This window comes from Brachycentrus maculatus, unplaced genomic scaffold, assembly GCF_059751285.1.
Source record: "Brachycentrus maculatus isolate JH-2025_06_01 unplaced genomic scaffold, ASM5975128v1 h1tg000549l, whole genome shotgun sequence".
In the NCBI taxonomy this organism is placed as follows: Eukaryota; Metazoa; Arthropoda; class Insecta; order Trichoptera; family Brachycentridae; genus Brachycentrus; species Brachycentrus maculatus.
In genome coordinates this window covers 89,512-110,555 of record NW_028281293.1, presented here as the reverse complement: position 1 = coordinate 110,555, position 21,044 = coordinate 89,512, and the positions used below count along the sequence as shown (strand labels likewise).

General features: G+C 30.0%; 1 protein-coding gene across 1 annotated transcript in view; it reads right to left on the bottom strand.

Moving 5' to 3' along the window:
- LOC148301528 (furin-like protease 1) overlaps positions 1-21,044 on the bottom strand; it is a 91,137-nt gene that overhangs the window by 64,829 nt on the left and 5,264 nt on the right. The window contains exons 2-3 of the mRNA XM_088273114.1: positions 18,241-18,735; positions 1,894-2,022 (exon numbers count right to left, since the gene is read on the bottom strand). Of these exons, the coding sequence (XP_088129240.1) occupies positions 1,894-2,022; positions 18,241-18,735 (624 nt within the window). The remainder of the gene's footprint in view (positions 1-1,893; positions 2,023-18,240; positions 18,736-21,044) is intronic.

Below are 21,044 nucleotides of genomic sequence, written 5' to 3'. Positions count from 1 at the left end.
ATATATATATATATATATATATATATATATATATATATATATATATATATATATATATATATGTAATAAAATAACTAGGTACCTACCTATACATTTTATTAAGTACTTACAAAAAGTACCTACATAAAACAGTTCAACCACCAGATGCCGCATGCGTCGCTCAGAATAAAACAAAAGACTTCCGATAATATTATTGACTGTCAGAATCAGATAGATAGATAGATAGATAGATATAAAATTATTATAAAGATAAATTAAGAATAAACTTTAATTACAAAGCAACACATTGTTTATTTTATTATTATACACCCACTTTACATATTATTTACACTTAATTTTCAAAAGGAAAATATTACCACGTTATAAAACGACGATTTTGTTAATTGGAAATGGATGATGAAACATTAGATGTATTAAAACAATTACTACAATATGTTCGGAGTGAGAGAGAAAAATTAGAAGATGATCAAAGAAAACGATTAGAAGATAATCAAAGAAGACGTGGAAATCTAAGAACTAGTGATAAAATTAAAGATAAAAGTCCATGTAAGATTTGTGAAAATTTAAATAAGGGAACTCGATATCACTCTGAAGCAACGTGCTGGTTTAAAACAAAAGAGGATGATAAGATTAATAATAAAAATGAAGATTTACAAATTACACAGAAACAGTGCTTGAAGAATGAAAATAAAAATAATGTGGAAAAAATTTCTACAAAATATAAAATAAAATATACTCCAGAAAAGAAAAATTTCGAAGCAGATTGTATGAGCAGGAATCCAGTATTAGAATCGAAGGAAAATGCAGATGAACAATTAAAAGTTGTAAATTTGGTTAAATTACAAGATAATTTAAAAGATCAGAATAAAAATAAAGACATACAAATAACACAGAAACAGTGCTTGAAAAATGAAAATAAAAATAAAGTAGAAAAAACTTCTACGAAAGATAAAATAAAATATTCTCCAGGAAAGAAAAATTTAGAAGTAGATTGTCCAAGCAGGAATTCAGTATTAAACTCGAATGAAAATGCAGATGAACAATTAAAAGTTGTAAATTTAGTTAAATTAGAAGATAATTTAAGAGATCAGAATAAAAATGAAGGAATTCAAAAGAAAAAAACAAATGGATTGAAAAAAAACTGTGTCTACTTTAAAAGGGTCAAGAAGAAAAAAAAAAAGAAAGAAAAAAAAAAGAACGAAAAAAAAAAAAAACTTTATTATATCACTAAACTTATACACGAAGATGATCCGGAGGACGAGTGAAAATTTTACTATGAATTTTCATCCCCAAGGGGGGAGATGTAATAAAATAACTAGGTACCTACCTATACATTTTATTAAGTACTTACAAAAAGTACCTACATAAAACAGTTCAACCACCAGATGCCGCATGCGTCGCTCAGAATAAAACAAAAGACTTCCGATAATATTATTGACTGTCAGAATCAGATAGATAGATAGATAGATAGATATAAAATTATTATAAAGATAAATTAAGAATAAACTTTAATTACAAAGCAACACATTGTTTATTTTATTATTATACACCCACTTTACATATTATTTACACTTAATTTTCAAAAGGAAAATATTACCACGTTATATATATATATATATATATATATATATATATGAATAAATTTTGAATCGTTGTTCTTGAATCACTAGAGACAACACCAGAAAATATAATTTTCATTTTTATTATTTAAGCTTATAATTTGACCAGATAATTTATTTACAACATCCAACATACAACACACTCAAAATGTTGTAAGTAAAACTTAAATTTAGAAAAAAGCAAGCATCTTGTAACATAGTTAGCGAATATCGCAAAAATAATTTTCCAGGGTTAAAAACTGTAGTTTATTATTGAAGTACAAGATGCACTTACGTAGTTGGCAATAAGATCAGGATGGTCCATTTCGAGTCCATCATCCAAGATGGCGACCACGACCCCCTTCCCGGTGATGCCCTCCCTCCAGGCTGGAATCACGTTCATGTCCAACCCGCCCCCCCGGTGCTGAAATAAAAATTACAGAAATAAAGTTAGAAAAATTCTCGACATATCTTAAAGTACACTGATCTCTATCTGAGCCAATGGGATATACGACACCGCGTCAAATATCAATATGTGTAAACGACCTATAATAAACATATGTTCAACTTATTCCACAAATACTTTTGAAATTAATTTGTTAGATGATAATTACCTATGTAAGTGATCACTTTACACACGTGTAACATTCACCAATTCTACCCATTATTGACAACCACACTACTCACTTGGAAGTTCTATACATATATATATATATATATATATATATATATATATATATATATATATATATATATATATATATATATATATATATATATATATATATATATATATATATATATATATATATATATATATATATATATATATATACATATTTAAATATATTTAAATATATATTTGTCCCACCATAAAATGAATGCCGAAATGATAAATTACATCAAGTTACTCGTATTTGAACTTATGAATTATTTAAATAATTTATTATTATTCGGTTCATAATCGTTATGCTCAACACAAACACTTCAAGACAAATTCCAGACATTTTTGTAGAGTTTTGTCGTAGATTGCGAATGTAACATCTCAAATAGCTCAGCACTGTATCTAAGTAGGCATTATCATCAGCTGTAAACCGCTCTTTCAAAGGCACTTTAATGAAAATGGCGCTATGATAATAATAATAACGATAATCCTTTGTCGCAAGTGGGGCGACGTTCCTCGCAAGTTAATTAAGAACTCTACGATATTATTACACAATTCGGAAAGAATGTCAGTTCGCGAGGATGCGATAAACAGGGGTAATCAAGGCAAGACGTTTTCTCGGTAACTTGTGGACACAATACTACAGTAATTCCTCGACTTACGCTATTAATTCGTCGCAAGGATATCGTTCAAGTAAAAAAAATATGATAACTTTTATTTTATCATTTTTTATATAATTTGTTACAATTTCTATGCATTTCTACTTAATAAAATCTTATATTTTATTGCACTGAGCCTCTCCAAAAAAGAAACAGATGTTGGTCTTGGAGAGGGATTTTTTTCTTCTTTTTCGTTTTTTTTCAATAGTCTCATGTATTACATTGAAAAAATATATTACAGGGGAACAAATATATTTAAGCGATACGAGGGAGTTATCTTCTTTAGTTTTCTATTGAATAGTCTGTATAACGTAGGCGTACAGGAGAAAGTGACCAACTACCAAAACGTAAAATGCTCAGGAGGGCCATTTAAGTCACTATTGCTTGGCAAGAAAATAAACACCAATGCAGTAAGTCATTTTTGACTAGTCAATATATTATACTTCCAAATTTAAAATTCTTCGTGATTTTTTTCAGGGCTATTATATTAAGCTAGTAAGATATTAAATAGTCAATTATCACGTTTTTGTAAAACAATGCACTTGGTCAAATTTCTCCTGTATGACTACGATATGTTTGTAGTGTTGGTTAAGTTTCTTTTTTACAGTGATTGTGTCTTTTATGGTATATTTGTGTTATGCAATAATTTGTTTTAAAGAATAAAGGACATACAAGTATATTAAACAAGTCTTAAAAAGTAAAGGTTTTATGGGTCAATTCATTTAAAAAAAAAAAATCGGAAAAAATACCGAGCGCAAATACATAGCCAAAATACAGATAGTTAATATGTTTATGTATATTCAATAAATGAAATGATATTAATCAATTTATTTTTATTTTCAAATCGTGTAAGTACGAATAAACGTTAGTCGAAATCACGTAAGTAAAGGACTTAATGTATCGGGGAGGAGGGCCCTCAGCAAAGCAAAAAGCGCGAAGCGTCATAATAAGAGGAATGGGAAGCAGCCGGGGACTCTCGCATTATTGCTTCCGGAATACCGCGCATACAACTGAGCTTCTCAAAGTGACAAATTTACTTGGAGTATAATTTGTTTTAGTGTATTTTTACCGCTCTGAGATTATTAACTGGCCGCCGTTCGTCAGGATAGTAAATGCCCTATATAATTGCATTCCTTATTTTTATGTTATCATGTTGGGAGTGTGGTTATATCGTAGTCGTACTGGTGAAACTGACCAACTAACAAAACGTAAAATGTTCAGGAGAGCCATTTAAGTCACTTTTGCTTGGCAAGAAAATAAACATCAATACAGTTGGTCATTTTTAACAAGTCAATATATTTTATATATTATTTCGAGAAATAAAAATACTTTGTATTCTGATCCACTCGCATTTGTGAATGGATCAGAATACAAAGTATTTTTATTTCTCGAAATAATATATCAATATGATCCACAAAGTTAATGCTTTCAATATTCAAAACACAATATATTTTACTTCCAAGTTTAAAATCCTTTGGGATTTTTTTCAGGGCAATATTAAGCTAGTAAGATATCAAATAGACAATGATCACGTAATTGTAAAAAATGCACTTGGTCACTTTCTCCTGTATGACTACGATATATACAGTAGCGAGTACTCAAATCATTCCAGACAGAAAATATCAGTTATTTTAAATAATATTTCTTGTTGTGATTCCTCGATATATTTTCAGTCCAAATTATTAAACAACACTGCTTAAAAATGATATTTAAAAAAATTGCCTATTTAACGAACAATTTTTTTTTCTAAAATTTTTATAAAAATGCAAAAAATCCATGACAAAACGGATTGAAGCAGTAAAAAAAAGAAGGAACAACAAAGTTGGTACTGTATTTTTTTGGTTTTCGATTATTGTAAGTATTATGTACCTATATAATTTAATTTTAAATCAATATGTACATTTTTTAAAATTATATGAGAATTTTTGATTTTCGTGAGAAAAAATTAAAAATTTACAAATTAACTATAAAATTACAAAAAAAAAATTGGTCACTAAATAGGCATTTTTTGGTATATCATCTTTAAGCAGTGTTGTTTAATAATTTGGACTGAAAATCTATCAAGAAATCACAACAAAAAAATTATTAAAAAAAAACTGATATTTTCAGTCTGGAAATAAAAGTCCGGTCTAAAATAAAAATCAAGAATGGTGGATAGATTTTCTTGTAATCAATTAAAAACATATGAAAAATAGAATTAATTTTTGCCTATTGTATCTTTCTTTTATTTAAAAAGATACTTCAAAAATTTTAGTTGTAAAAATTATATTAACCCTCCGCATACTTCTCTGCGCATAGTAAATTTTTCTCTCTTTTTTTACCCTGTGTTTTTTCGAAATAGTGTAAAAAGGTAATAAAAATTAATATGTTATCATTGATAAAACAAAAACAAAAAACAATCGGTAATTACTGAGCAAATATATCCAGACTCCAAAAACCATTGAAGCACTTACCGTTTAAATAAAACAAACCTGTTTCATTAATTAACAACAAAATTGAGTGATTTTTTGCGTGTAATGTACAAAAATTTGATGTATACATCAAAAACCATTGTTTACGTTTGAAGGCAGTCAATCAAAATTTTATTTACAAAAAAAAAACATTACGAGCGACGCGTACAAGTTAAAAAATGGCCATTCTGAAACAAATTATTTGTTTTTTCCACAGTGAATCAAGCTAAATTTACAGTAGACTTGTCAAAATATAAAATGTTTATTCTATTACCATCAAAAGTATGCGTTAGCGAAAATCGGGATATTTATTTTATTTTCGAATATTACACAATAAAAACACTCTAAAAAATTAATCTACAGTCATGTTGATTTATGATGCAGTGTGAATATAATTATAAAAACATTTAATAAATCAAATTATGAAAAATATGAAATAAAATGACAATGAAACTGATAAAGGTTTTTACCGGCCTTTGAAATGTAATGGTTAACGAATTAAGTGAATATGTACAATAATAATAATAAATAATAAAACCCTTATCCGCACCCCAATGGTGCATAGGGCACTGTGTCATATAAACGCAGTGTTAACTTGATCGTTTACACAAGAAGGAAGGGTGATCAGCCCTCCGCTTCAGGTACCAGTCCATGGTAATATTGAATAAATATTACAGTGAAAAAATCACTTATATTTATTTTACCCCCCTTGGGAATCGAACCCGGGACCTCCAGAACGGTAGCCGAGCGTGCTGACCATTACACTACGGAGGTGGACTGTGTATAATGATCGATATGTATATGTACGATACGATACTTATTTATTTATTCACACAACCGCCCGAGGGCTTTTACAAGTGACAAAAATCAAGTGACAAAAAAATAAGAGCTGTTATAAGTATAAGTTACAAAAAAAATAGAAATTTTATAAGTACAAGTTACAAAAAAATATAGAAATTTTATAAGTACAAGTTACAAAAAACATAGAGTTGTTATAAGTATAAGTTACAAACAAAATATAGAATTGTTCAAAGTATAAGACAAGAAGATTCAGATACATAAAATAACAAGAAAGTATGATCTACATTACAAAAATTACATGAATAGTCTAGCAGCTAGACTATTCATCCTGAGCTAGACTCTAGCTGACAGAAAACTATTACGTAATGCTTGTTTATACGCAGATAGGGAGTTGGAAAAAATGTCTGCAGCTTCACTCGTTACCAAGATTATGGATTCTTGGTAATATGTATATGTATAAACAGTATAAAATGTATATGAATCAATTGCCCTTCGTTAGATAAATAAATAATCGAAAAAAAATAATATTTGTCTCAATACTAAGGTGGTATTGTATAAAAGATAAATGGGAAAAACTAAAAGGAACAGTCGAAAAATCGTTTGTATGGGAATGGCCAGGTCGAATTACTTTCAATGGATGGCGTTCTTGGCGGACCTATAAATTGATACGACTATTTAATAAGTTTCATTTTTAAAATTCATTTACAACATTTTGAGTGTGTCCAAATACTTTTTCACAAAATCTGGATTATCTCCAATTACAGGAGTTATTTTAATTGTAGATAATCCAGATTTTGTGAATAAGTATTTGGACACAGTCAAAATGTTGTAAATAAATTATCTGGTCAAATTATAAGTTTAAATAATAAAAATGAAAATGATATTTTCTGGCGTTTCTCATGTGTGTGATTATAATCCGGGATTCGGACCTCACATACTAATATAAGAGTTTCTGCTTAGTAAAAAGCTTCTTTACATCACACCAATAGATGTCTCTAGCGAACTTCTAGTGATTCAAGAACAAGGTTTCTAAATTAGTTCATATATATAGAACTTCCAAGAATTTGAGTAGTGTGGTTGTCAATAATGGGTAGAATTGGTGAATGTTACACGTGTGTAAAGTGATCACTTAAACCAGCCTATAACGGTCGTCAGCCCCGTAAATGCCCAGACTTCCATATTCTTCTTCATCTTTGATGAGATGTCAAAAAATAATTTAAAATTCATTAAATTTTAAAAATGACTATTTAATAAGTTTCATTAAAATATATATGAAATGAGTGCTTTCTATTTCATTTCACCAGACTGAGCCACAACAACTCGTGGCCGAGTACAAGCTAGTCTTAACTAAAAAACTTAAAGCTTAGGTTTAAACTTCAAGTGTTATGGAGCAGAATAGTCGCTGTTCAAGTTATTTCATGATGTTCATATATTCAAAATTCCGATACAACTTCATTCAAAAGAGTTAAAAATAGCGCAGTACATTTCAGTAGAGCGTCAAATAAATAAAACATTATTTAAAACAGGTTCTAAAATGTTCGAGAAGTGCACTCGTACCTTATAGGAAATACTGGCGATAAAAGGCGTTTGGAAAATATGCTAATCTACCTTTGTACGAAATCAGAAATAGAAAAATAATTTTCCACATATACATAAATGCGTTTTCTTGGGCCTATTCAGTAGTAAGAATATATGAAGAATAAATGTGCAAAAAGCGCTAGAATTGCCGACAGTAGGTACCTAGAGACAACTGCATTATGTTAAGGCTTAGTTAGTTATTAATAGCCAGCAACTTAATTTTCTCAAAACCCTGTTATCAATTGACGTAATTGATTTTTTTAAAAACACATTTTAATATTAAAAAAAAAAAGTTTTTCTTCGAAATAAATATATGGTTTAGAAAAAAAAAATCTATATATATATATATATATATATATATATATATATATTTATTTATATATAAATATATAAAGATATATATATATATATATATATATATATATATATATATATATATATATATATATATATATATATATATATATATATATATATATATATATATATATATATATATATGTATATATATATATATATATATATATATATATATATAAATATATATATATATATATATATATATATATATATATATATATATATATATATATATATATATATATATATATATATATATATATATATATATATATATATATATATATATATATATATATATATATATGTAATAAAATAACTAGGTACCTACCTATACATTTTATTAAGTACTTACAAATAGTACCTACATAAAACAGTTCTACCACCAGATGTCGCATGCGTCGCACAGAATTAAACAAAAGAGATCCGATAGAAAAAATATAATATTATTAACTGTCAGAATCAGATAGATATAAAAATTATTGTAAAGAATTATTAAGAATAAACTTTTATTGTCGTTTCTTTAATTACAAAGCAACACATTGTTTATTTTATTATTATACACCCACTTTACATATTATTTACACCCAATTTACAAAAGAAAAATATTACCACGTTATATATATATATATATATATATATATATATATATATATATATATATATATATATATATATATATATATATATATATATATATATATATATATATATATATATATATATATAAATGTATATATATATATATATATACATATATATATATATATATATATATATATATATATATATATATATATATATATATATATTTAAAACTATAAATATATGGTTTTGAAAAGACTCCTTATCTTTCAATAACAAAGAGTTTTTGAAAGGTAAGGAGTAAAAAAATCAAATAAGAAGTTATTTCAAAATTATTTGAGAAAAAAAGCTCCTGATTGGAAATAATACAGATCTGTGAACAAGTATTTGGACACACTCAAAATGTTGTAATTTATTTTATCATCCGTAGGGCGTCTAGTATCTGATGAATAAAAAATACTAAAAAAATTGAAATCATCTCAATTTTTGTATTAATGTAAACTATTTTAGCCCTGGTGAGTTCTCAGATGAACGTACACAACATATTTTAGAGAAAAATATAACATCATTTCCTAAGGAGATGTTTATTATTACGGCAGTAATATTCCCGATTTGTAGCAAATAACGCGCATTCGCAGTGAATAGATCAAATTTCGTTCCGGAATCCGGAGGAAGAGAACAAGAAAGCAATTTAGCAACCGATATATTCAGATACAAGCAGGAAATTTGACTGCCACTTTCATGAATGCAGCGCTTCCGGCGCTTCGAGCTCCCAACAGGAAATCAGAACCTTGATATCCCGCGGGACCTATTCAAATACGAATATTAAATTATTTTTACTCATAATTAAAATGTAACTTTGTTTTAAAATCACTTTAAATATTTAGTTATGACTTAATTATAATGTCTACCGGTTTCGAAGCTAACCGCTTCTTTATCAAGACTGATTATTACTAAAACTGTATCTACTAAACAATATTCAAAATATTTTGACGGTTAATGAAATAAACTTTCTAACTAACTAACCATAGTGCCGCCTCTCCCCAGGGGTAAGCAGAGAGAATAGAATGCCACGCCGTTCTGTCACTGCTAACAAAATTTTGCCTTTTCCATACTCATGTTATACATCTTCTCATCCATAAACGCCGATTATTCTCTGACTCCTGACCTGACCACGTTCATATATTTCAAATAATTAATAATGCCGAATTCCTCAGTCTCCTCTGCTTCTATTGCCAACCGCGTTCGCCTCATTAATTTGTTTAAATATCCTTTCTTTACTCATTCGATTCACATGCCCAAACCATCCCAACACAACTTTCTTAATTTTATCAATGCTCATAAATAATATTAATATATAACTCTCCTATCATTCGTCCTTCACGTTGTATAATACCACTTTCAATAAACGATGAACGATGAGGAAAATGTTATTTTACCATACCACAAAATTAACAATGCTTTGAATATCCAAAAGATGTAAATAAAATTATGAAAAACATGAAATAAAATGACAATGAAACTGACAAAGGTTTTTACCGGCCTTTGAAGTGTAATAGTTAACGAATTAAGTGAATATGAACGATAATGTATGTATAATGATCGATATGTATACGTACGATACGATATACACACATATATATATATATATATATATATATATATATATATATATATATATATACATATATATACATATATATATATATATATATATATATATATATATATATATATATATATATATATATATATATATATATATATATATATATATATATATATATATATATATAAATAAATATTATTGTTCATTTCTGGAGACCTTTGACATTATATTTAAATCAAAGGTAAGAAGTGGTCTTAATTAAAATTGGGGAATTCTCAAGGAGTACGTTTTATTTTCTCGTGAAAAGATCACCATTTTGGTAATTGAATGAGTATTTATTTTAATCTTTTGAGTTTTAGCAATACAAATCTTTTCATTGAGGGCTGCGTCTCTCGGTACAAATTGTTTTCATATAAAACGAAGAGTCCTCCATCCCTCTTGAATCTCCTCTCGGAGACTTCGCATTAAAACCCCCATCAGCATTTAATTAAAAATATTCTTCATTTTTCATGAGTTTTCGCTTTTAATTAAACATTCAATATCGTAAAGCCTCTTCGCGTTCCCTGCTTTTTGAAAGGCTACCTGAATAGAGTAAATATTTTTATTTTTCTTCCCTTCAAGGGAAGGATTCAGCTTGTTTGAATGCGGTAATTTGAGAGTTCCTGAAAAGGATGTTTGAAAATTATTCTCAATATATTCCTTTATGGAAAAAATGCATACTGTCAGTGTATTTGCACGGATTACGACCTATCTTAGCCTGCTTTAAGATATCACTTTATACACGTCGAACATAATTTTTTCCTTTATAAAATAAAACAACTTTGTTTTAACCACTTTTTATTGGTACACTTTTTCCAACTGGTTTCGACAAGAACCTTGTCATCATCAGGGTTTATGTACTAATTCTAAAACATTGAAATACTCATAGTTAGGTTATAGTCAATTACCCTTCCCTTACGATCCAAAAACTTCCACGCACTCCGTACCTACACCATATGAAAATGTGATTTAAAAATGTGATTAAAAAAAAGCGGTTGGAAAAAGTGTACCTATAAAAAGTGGTAGAAACAAAGTTATTTCATTTTATAAAGTTTATAAAATGTGCCACAAAGTATTTGCGAAAAGCATTCAAGAAAAAATATTTTTTTTCCTTTCCTTAATTGATTCGGCAGTCACTTACTTTGTGGTAAAATCAATCCACTTTTAATATAAGTTTTACTAAGTAAATACCACTATTTCAAAAAATCTATAGTGACACGTGTTTCGGTGCGTTCCGCACCATTTTCAAACACCGTTATATAGAAATACGGTAAGTAAAACTAAAATAAAAAAGGATCAATTTGTTTAAATGTTCTTTTTTCACTCATTCGATTCGCGTGCCCAAGCCATCTAAACATACATTTAAAAAAAATACAGATAATATATCAGACCACAATGCGTGTTTCGATGACTCGTATTATAAAAAACTTTTTCTCTACGTTCATCTACTTATGAAACTTGATATGGTGGTTGAAAAGTTTTACTCGGTCTTCATTTGCTCCTATATCCAACTTCATCCGCTTGTAAATTTATTTTGCTGTTCTGTTTTTACTTTTGCTCAAAATAAAATATCAACTTTATTGTGAACTATATACATCCACTTGAATTTTTTAAGAGATATAAACTAAATATGCTATAAATCATTTTACATTTTTTATGTTTTTAAGTTTTTAATTTAAATATAAGTATATACAAATATTAAAAAAAAAATATATGTATATACTTATATTTTTTTGTTTTCTGATAGTCAAGTATTTTTGTATTTTATTATTATGAACACTATTATTCTAGTTCTACTTATAATACCTATACCCTTATACCCTTTACTATGACCTAAATTATATTGTATACTTACACACAGGCCATGCCATTGTGGGATCTTCTTTTGTATTTATATTTTATTCATATTTTTTTGTATTTGAATTTACGTCATGTTTGTATAATACAAAAGAATTTAATATAAAGAAACAAAAAAAAACATTACAGGCAAGGAAAATTTCTTTAGCCAACTAACTAATATATTAAAAAATAAATAAAAAAGTCAATGGTTTTCACTTATAACAATAATCAACATGTCAATATGATCAGACCTGAAGATGGAAGCAGCTTCCGAAACTTGTCATAAAAATAAACATAAAATAAAGTGGTTAAAAAACAAGTGTATTTCTTTTACTATTTCATCATGTCTTACCACAAAGTGAATGCCGAAACAATAAATAAAATATTATTTTTTGACATCTCATCAAAAATGAATAAGAACATGGAAGTCTGGGCATTTACGGGGCTGACGACCGTCATAGGCTGGTTTAAGTGATCACTTTACACACGTGTAACATTCACCAATTCTACCCATTATTGACAGCCACACAATTAAAATTCTTGAAAGTTCTATATATATGAACCAACTTTGAAACATTATTCTTGAATCACTAGAACTTCACTAGAGACATCTATTGGTGAGATGAAAAATAAATGATTCTATTATTCTTCTTCATCTTTGATGAGATGTCAAAAAATAATATGAAAATAACTCCTATAAAATGTCGTAAATAAATAAAATATCTTTATTTTGAAATAGAATTTTCTATCATCAAATTTTCTATCATCATTGAAATATCATTTTCTCACCTTTTAATAAAAAGAACGATTCGTAACCTCAAAAACATACCTCACTTTGACATCTAATTAATCCCGGGCAGTTATCATCACAAGGAGCTACCAACTTTTTGTGCGGAAACTTTCAATCAACTTTCTCATTAATTTATATGAAACTTCTCATCTCGCAAACAGTGCGGCCAATCCATCTTCCAGACGAGCAGCGTTGATTGATTGGCGGGGGGAAATAATTGATATAACCGGCGACAACGCACCGTTTCGGCTGATCAAGATAGGAGGGAATTGCTCTAATTGGAGATAGAACATTGTGTTTCCAGGGCTATTAGGTAAATGGATCATCGTCACAATATTAATTTTTTATGTGTTTTTGTGTGTTTTTGTCCGCCTCCGTAGTGTAATGGTCAGCACGCTCGGCTACCGTTCTGGAGGTTCCGGGTTCGATTCCCAGGGGGGTCAAATAAATATAAGTGATTTTTGCACTGGAATATTTATTCAATACTACCCTGGACTGGTACCTGAAGCGGAGGGCTGATCACCTTTCCTTCATGTGTAAACGATCAAGATAACACTGCGTTTATATGAAGCAGTGCCCTATGCACCATTGGTGTGCGGATAAGGGTTTTATTATTATTATTTTTGTTAGTAAAATACAACTTAGTAGACTCAAAAAATCTGTGTTTCATTTAAAATTCATACGTTGATTAAAATGGAGTTCTGCAAATTAAACGCCAAATCAATAAATAATTAAATGGATCATTCTCATGGTGTGTTATTATTGGCTAATAAATTAATATGAAAAATCACAAGACTATCGGTAACATTCTTATTAAAATCTGTAGAGAAGTAAAGGAGATATGAAGGTTTAAACATTAGATATTTTAATAAAACGAAAAATGGACACCGCTTTAAGTCATCAAAATTTACGTCATCGGGTGTGATATGAGGCGTATCCCTTTGTGTATCTGCTTTAAAGAGCTGTAATAGCAGTAGTGTGGATTCGTTTCTTTGACGTCATTCGTTACCAACTTACGAAAACAACTTATTTACGGAGGCGAATTTTGCAGAAAAGAATGTTGAATGAAAATATTGATTTTATCGGTTGTTATAAACACAAAACGAGTCTGCACTTTATTATCTTCAATTTATATATAAACTCAATCTTTTATAGGTTGAGTATGTCACATTAGATATTCCTCCAGAGTGATAATACCCTATTTTCTTCCGTAATCGTGGCGCTGGGTGTAAAAGTGGAGTTACCCACATCTTTTAAAAGCTCTGAAAAGGGAGAATCTCGTTTACGACACTAGAAATAAGGCATTTTTACGATTTATTCTATTAAACGAGTATTAAATATATCGTTGCTCTCCTAACTAACTGTTAAATCTGCATTTTTTTTCAGGAGAACTTATATTCTCAAAATTTTTAATATTTAAAGCACTTAATGAGTTTTATTTTTATACACGACTAGTTTCTAAAACGTACTACAGATGTTTTCAACTACAGGTGAAAATTAAAAACTGATCAAAACATCTGTTCGTTTTCGAAACTAGTCGTGTTTAAAAATAAAACCCATTAAATTAAAGGGTTTATTACACGTTTTTATTTATTTTTTTTTAATTATCAACATGTCATTCCACAAAGTTAATGCCGAATCAATAAAAAATAAAATATTTAAAGCATTTACTTTGTGGTTAGTCATTTTTACATATTTTTTTTTACAAAATGTTAGTAATATTTTGTATTTATTACGGTCAATTAACTGTATATATTCTGGATTTAAATTGTAATTTAAAAGCTTTATTTATGTTGGAATGTATTTTCTATTTTTCAAGACTATAAATAAGGATATTAAAAATGATATAAAAATTGGAACGTAGGGTTTATTTTTATATGAATCATTGAAATTCGCTTTGTGGTTGTAGATACATATAGAATCGATAGTTTAAAAAAAATATGTGATGTTTTCAGCATATTAATCGAACGAGTGAAGAAAAAACAGAAAAAAACATAGTTGAGGTGAATGTAGTGTGAACAGCAGGGTGAATAGAAGCAGAGGAAGACCGAAGAAAACTTGGGATGATCAAGTAATTAAAAGGCTTGAATGTGGCCAGGTTAAGAGTCGGAATAATCGGCGGGTATGTATGATGAATGTGAAAGAGCAGATTGTTTGCAATGACAAATCAGAGTGGCATTCTATTCTCTCTAACTACCCCTGCGAGGACCGGCGCGACGAACTTACTTATGTAAGTTTGTAGCAATGTGAACTTTGGAGTACTTGATAAAATAATTTATTTCAAAATCCGATAAACGTCAACACAGTTACGGGCCAAAGTTATAAGACAGGCCCGAGAAAGTTTTCGCATTTTACCAACGATATGTGATCAATGTATTAAAGCGATGACCAGTGGCGTGCATTCCATATAGGCAGAAAAACATTGCCTACCATGGCTTACTCGCGTTCCATATAGAAACAAGTCCAGTGCCTACTATGCCTTATCCTTACCCAACTCTACTCCCTACCCTGATTAAAAACACATATCGCTCACTCCTTTCAAGAACGTCATAAATCAAACATCGTCAACTTTCAGTTTTGCATGTCTTCGGAATGCCCAGAAAATGTACTATATCCCAGAAAAAAAGGCATATTTTTAACTTAATATTTACAGTGGCAGAAAGTGTTGTTTTTGCATTTTGAAGAAAAGGTATTGTTTTATTATTTAAAAAAAAAATAAACTAATTATTTTTCAAATGGAGAAAAAAACTTCAGGTTTAACCTAAAAAGTTTGTTGCAGAGTAAAAAGTTCAATAAGTGGCTTGATATTTATTTTTAATAAATTGTATTATATGTTGAAACTTTAAAAACATTCTCCTGAAAAATCAAGTTTTTTTTATTTATGACGTTCTTGAAAGGATTGAGCGATATGCACTAGAGACTATAGCTCTGACAAAGAGAAATGCAGAGAAGCTCAAGTACACACAGAGATCCATTCAAAGATCCATGCTTGGTTTGATAATAAAAAAATGAGGATACCAGGAAAAGAACCAAAGTAGATGATATCATGGTTCGCGTGCCAAAATTCAAATGACTATGGGCAGGACATATTGCAACACAGGACCCACAAGATGGACCACAATTTTTAACGATGGAGACCTTGGAAGAACAAAAGAGGTGTCGGAAGACCCCAAAAGAGATGGTCCGACGACATAGTTGCTGTGGGGGGTAGAAACTGGCTGCAAGCAGCAACCGGCCGGAGGAAATGGAAAGAAGGGGAAAAGGCCTATATTCAGCAAAAAAAGGACAAAGGGCTCATGAAGAAGAAAAAGAAGAAGAATACGCCACTGGCGAGGCCGATATTAAGGGGGGTATAATATTTGCAGAGGACGCGAAAGTGACACCTGTCTGGCAAAGTAAGTTTTGTTGTGCGAAGGAATAAATCGATTCTTATCGTTTGGCCCATCACTCACGATCCTGTGACACAAGTTATCTTTGTAGCGCCTGAAAACTTTCTTAAAGCGAGAAAAGTGAATTCTCGAGGAAAACTTTTCCACAAAATGTAATTTTTTGTGGACATTTATAAGTGAATAAAAAAACAAACAAAAAAGTCACGCAGCGTTCTTACAGGGGTAGGTAGAGAAAAAACATTTTTAATTTAAGTTTTACTTGGTGAATACCGCTATTTCTTAAAATCTTTTGTGACACGTGTACGATGCATTCCGCGTCATTTTCAAACACCATATATGATTTAAATAACATAATAGATTATAAGAAAAAGTTTTTTTACCAAGTGAATTTTAAACTGTCCGTATCCAAGGTGAAATGGTTAGCACGCTCGGCTACCGTACTGGAGGTCCCGGATTTTAATCCCAGGGGGGAGGTTAAAATAAGAAAAAAATGTTTTTTTAAAACTAATATTTATTTAATATTACTCTTGACTAGTACCTGAAGCACAGGGCTAATCACCTTTCGTTCGCGTGTTAACAATCAAGATAACAATACGATTATATGATGCAGTGCTCTATGCACTATCGGGTAAGGATGAGGGTTTGAAGAAGCAGTAATTCCGAGTTTATTCGCATATTTTAAAACTTAGCGTTGGCAGTATGTAATCAACGATATAAATGAAAACTGAGCGGGTGAATATTATTCTTAGCTTTGTGTAAAAGAGTCCGCGAAAAAAGTAGTGGTCCATTTCTACACGCTTGCTGAATATACCAAACAAAGAAAGCACAATGGATCTCACGTGAAAAGCGTGCTGTGTTGTGCAAACGAAAAAAGACGAAAAACTGATTTTACCTCCAGAAGGTACTTGAAGCAAGATGTTTAAAGCGAAGCCGTTCCATTTCCTACATGTTTATAAATTTAGTATTATTTTACATGTCGAGAATTTTTTACTAAAATGTCGAAGGATAGTGGATAAAATTTTGTAAAAACACATTAAAAATATTCAGTTTAGCAAAAAATATTTCAAAACAACGAAAAATATTTTTTCACTTATTTATTCGGCACTTTGTGGTGGTAATCGATTGATTTATAATTTAAAATTAATTTTACTTGGTAAATACAACTTTATCCTTTAATAATAAATCCATAAATTAAAATATGATAAACCAATTATGTGTTTATAATGAATAAAAAATCTTTAAAAAACAATATGGCAATGACTTAAGCTTTCCCCCTTCAACCCATATTCCCACTGAAATAAAAAAAAATCTTCAACGTCTTATTGACAAAACTCAAAAATATAGATTTCGTTTCACGTACGGTGTTTGATAATGACGCGGAATGCATCGGAATACGCGTCACAACAGATTTTAATAAGTTTACCAAGTAAAACTTTTATTAAAAATGGACAGATCTTAATTTTTACAAAGTAACTGTCGAATGAATTAGAAAATAATGAAATGGAATTTAAAATATTTAGTTCATAAATGAAATTGTAGAATAGACAGTGGCGTGCACAGACAATTTATGAGGGTAAGCAGTAGAGGTAGGAAGTAACGTAAGCCAGATACTACTTACTAAAGTAGGTAGTAAGTTAAGCTGGTACTACTTAGTAAGGTAAGGTAGGTACTGGTTGCGTTGTTATACCATATGTCACGCGGGTATGTTAGGATAGGCACCGTTTTTCTGCCTATGTGGAAGGCACGCCCCTAAGTATAGCCCGCCCCCTAGGTGCATTAAATTATAATACAGATGCCTTATCCGTAGAGTGAATTAAAATTTTAATTTTTGTAACAGTATTAAACTAGTAAGAAATATAAATGTAGATAAACTACTCACCAAATACCACATCTGCGGCCAGCGTGAATCGTTGAGAGGAAAATCCGTATCGGGTCCCGGGAAGTATGAATTACTTGTAAGTCTCTGTGAAAACGGAAGCAAGAGATCTCTATCAGTTCTATTAGGGCCAGCCGTACTGAGCACAGAATTCTGAACAGTGCTCCGGGCGTCTGTGGAAGAACTTTGGCTGTCTCCCGTCGCCCTTGGATTCAAACTGCTTTCGGTGTTTGCAGAGACACCAGTAATGGTTTGACTACTGTCTGTGGTGGTCTGAGTGCTTTGGGCGGTTGGGGGTTCGCTTCGAACCGCTTGGGGCGTGGTGCTGTGGAGGTTCGCGAAGGAGATGAAGTCCCTCTTCTTTCGCGAGAGGATCTTCTGTTGTTTCGCCCACCGGACTCTCTCGTCTGCAGAGAGCTTTCTGTGGTAGTAGTTGGACGGGGATATCGACCTTCGTCGCACGGAGTTGTGGTGGAAGTGGTAAAAGTCTCCAAGAATCTGAAAAAAAAACAAAAAAATTAAATACAAAAACTAACTAACTAACTAACTAACCATCACGCCGCTTCCCCGCAGGGGTAGGCAGAGAGAATAGAACGCCACACCACTCTGTCTTTGCAAACATTCTTCGCCTCTTCCACGTTCATGCATCTCCTCATAGATACCCACCGATTATTAATTTTTATGTGTTTAAAAAAAATACAACTAAGTAGACTCAAAAAATCTGTGCTTGATTTAAAAATTATTACACACTCAAAATATTGAATAAAATAACTGGTAAAATAAGATGTTTTTTTTTTTAAATAAATAATTCAGGTAGAATCTTATCTGAACCATACATTAAGCCAAGAATTATTAGTATTTTTTTAATATTGAACCCCTGCATTAAACATTAAAAATATTGAGAATGTGTCAATATTACCGTATATTGTAAAGCGCTCTTGAGGAGATTTCTTACGTAAACGACGCTATATAAATTGACCGACAAATAAATACATAAATCAGACATACCTACATATTCGACTAACCTGCCAGAAACCTAAACAAACCCACTAAATAAAATAAACAGAACTTCTGTTTATTCATTCGGTTAAAATGTTTAAATTACAGTAGAAAATAGGCCAGATTCGACCACGAATGTTAATTTTGATATTAACTTTTCCAATTGATGGAGACTACAACTTTACCGAATAGAGCCCGATGTATATACAAGGTGTTTTTTCTTTAAAGGTTTGGTTTTTAAACTGATAAAACAATTTCTACAGACTGTCAATTTGACAGTTGATTTGTAGTCAGTATGTACGTTTGTCATTTCACAATGATTACACTGAATGACCATTCGCGTTGTAGGTTCGGTGAATGGGCCGAAAACAATATTCAGCTTGATCCTCTTTTTCAACGCAAAATTTTGTTCACCGATGAGGCAAATTTTTGGTTAAATGGCTAAGTCGATAAGTAGAATTGCCGAATTTGGAGTGGAGAAGCCCAGAAGCCTTTTTAGAGACGCCCTCACATCCATTAAAAGTCACTGTTTAGTTTGCTTTATGGGCAGGTGGAATCATTGGCCCATATTTTAAAAATGACTATACCGGTCAGAATGTTACGACCAATGAAGAGCGCTACAGAACCATGATTACTGACTTCTTCGTACCTTAGTTGAATGACATTGATGTGACAAAGCTTCGGTTTCAAGGAGATGGCACAACATGCCACAATTTGCAATTTGCCATGCAATCGATTTGCGGGAAATTTAAATTTTTATACCTCAAAAAAAAAACATCCTTTATAATAAAGAAACCAGCTTCTATGAACAAACTTCCCATTTTAATAAATATTCTCAACTAAACAGACGGATAAATAACCGAAATCGCTTTAACGTTACAAAATTAAACTCGTATTTATTTACAAGTTGAGTCTAGTAAATTCAGTTTCAAAACTAAAACAAATATGTTCTCATAAAATATGGTTCTCGTATGTATAAACAAATACGAAAATGAGAGGATTTTTAAAAGGCTTTTCGTAATACTAGGAATTCTCGTAACTTTGCCTAGATAACTTTTATAATACAGTGGTCAGAAAGTCGAACGAGTTTGATTTTTAGATCGGTTTAAAACAATTAAATATTTTATTTATTGTTTCGGCATTAACTTTGTGGTAAGACATGTTACAATGATAAAAAAGAAAACACTTGTTTTTTACCACTTGAGTTTTATTATAGACTACCTGTTTCAGAAGTTAAACTTCCATCATTCAGGTCTGTATAATAACAATGATTAAAGAAAACACTTGTTTTTTACCACTTGAGTTTTATTATAGACTACATGTTTCAGAAGTTAAATTTCCATCATTCAGGTCTGTATAATAACTACAATGATTAAAGAAAACACTTACAATGATGAAAGAAAACACTTGTTTTTTACCACTTGAATTTTATTATAGACGAAGTTATATTAGAATTATTACGAAGTTAATATAGTTTCAGAAGTTAAACTTCCATCATTCAGGTCAATGATTAGTTATTATACAGACCTGAATGATGAAAGTTTAACTTCTGAAACATGTAGTCTATAATAAAACACAAGTGGTAAAAAACAAGTGTTTTCTTTAATTATTATTAAATATTTGTATTTTACGTTAACAGGTGCAACACTACACCAGCAGATACTGTATAACACTTAGTAAGTTTAAGTGTAAGTTTTCGAAACTAGTCGTGTATAATAATAAAACTCATTAAGTGGTTTATTGCAAGTGTTTAATTAACAACAAAATAATATTGTATAACACGTCTAAATCAAGTCAATAATTCAATA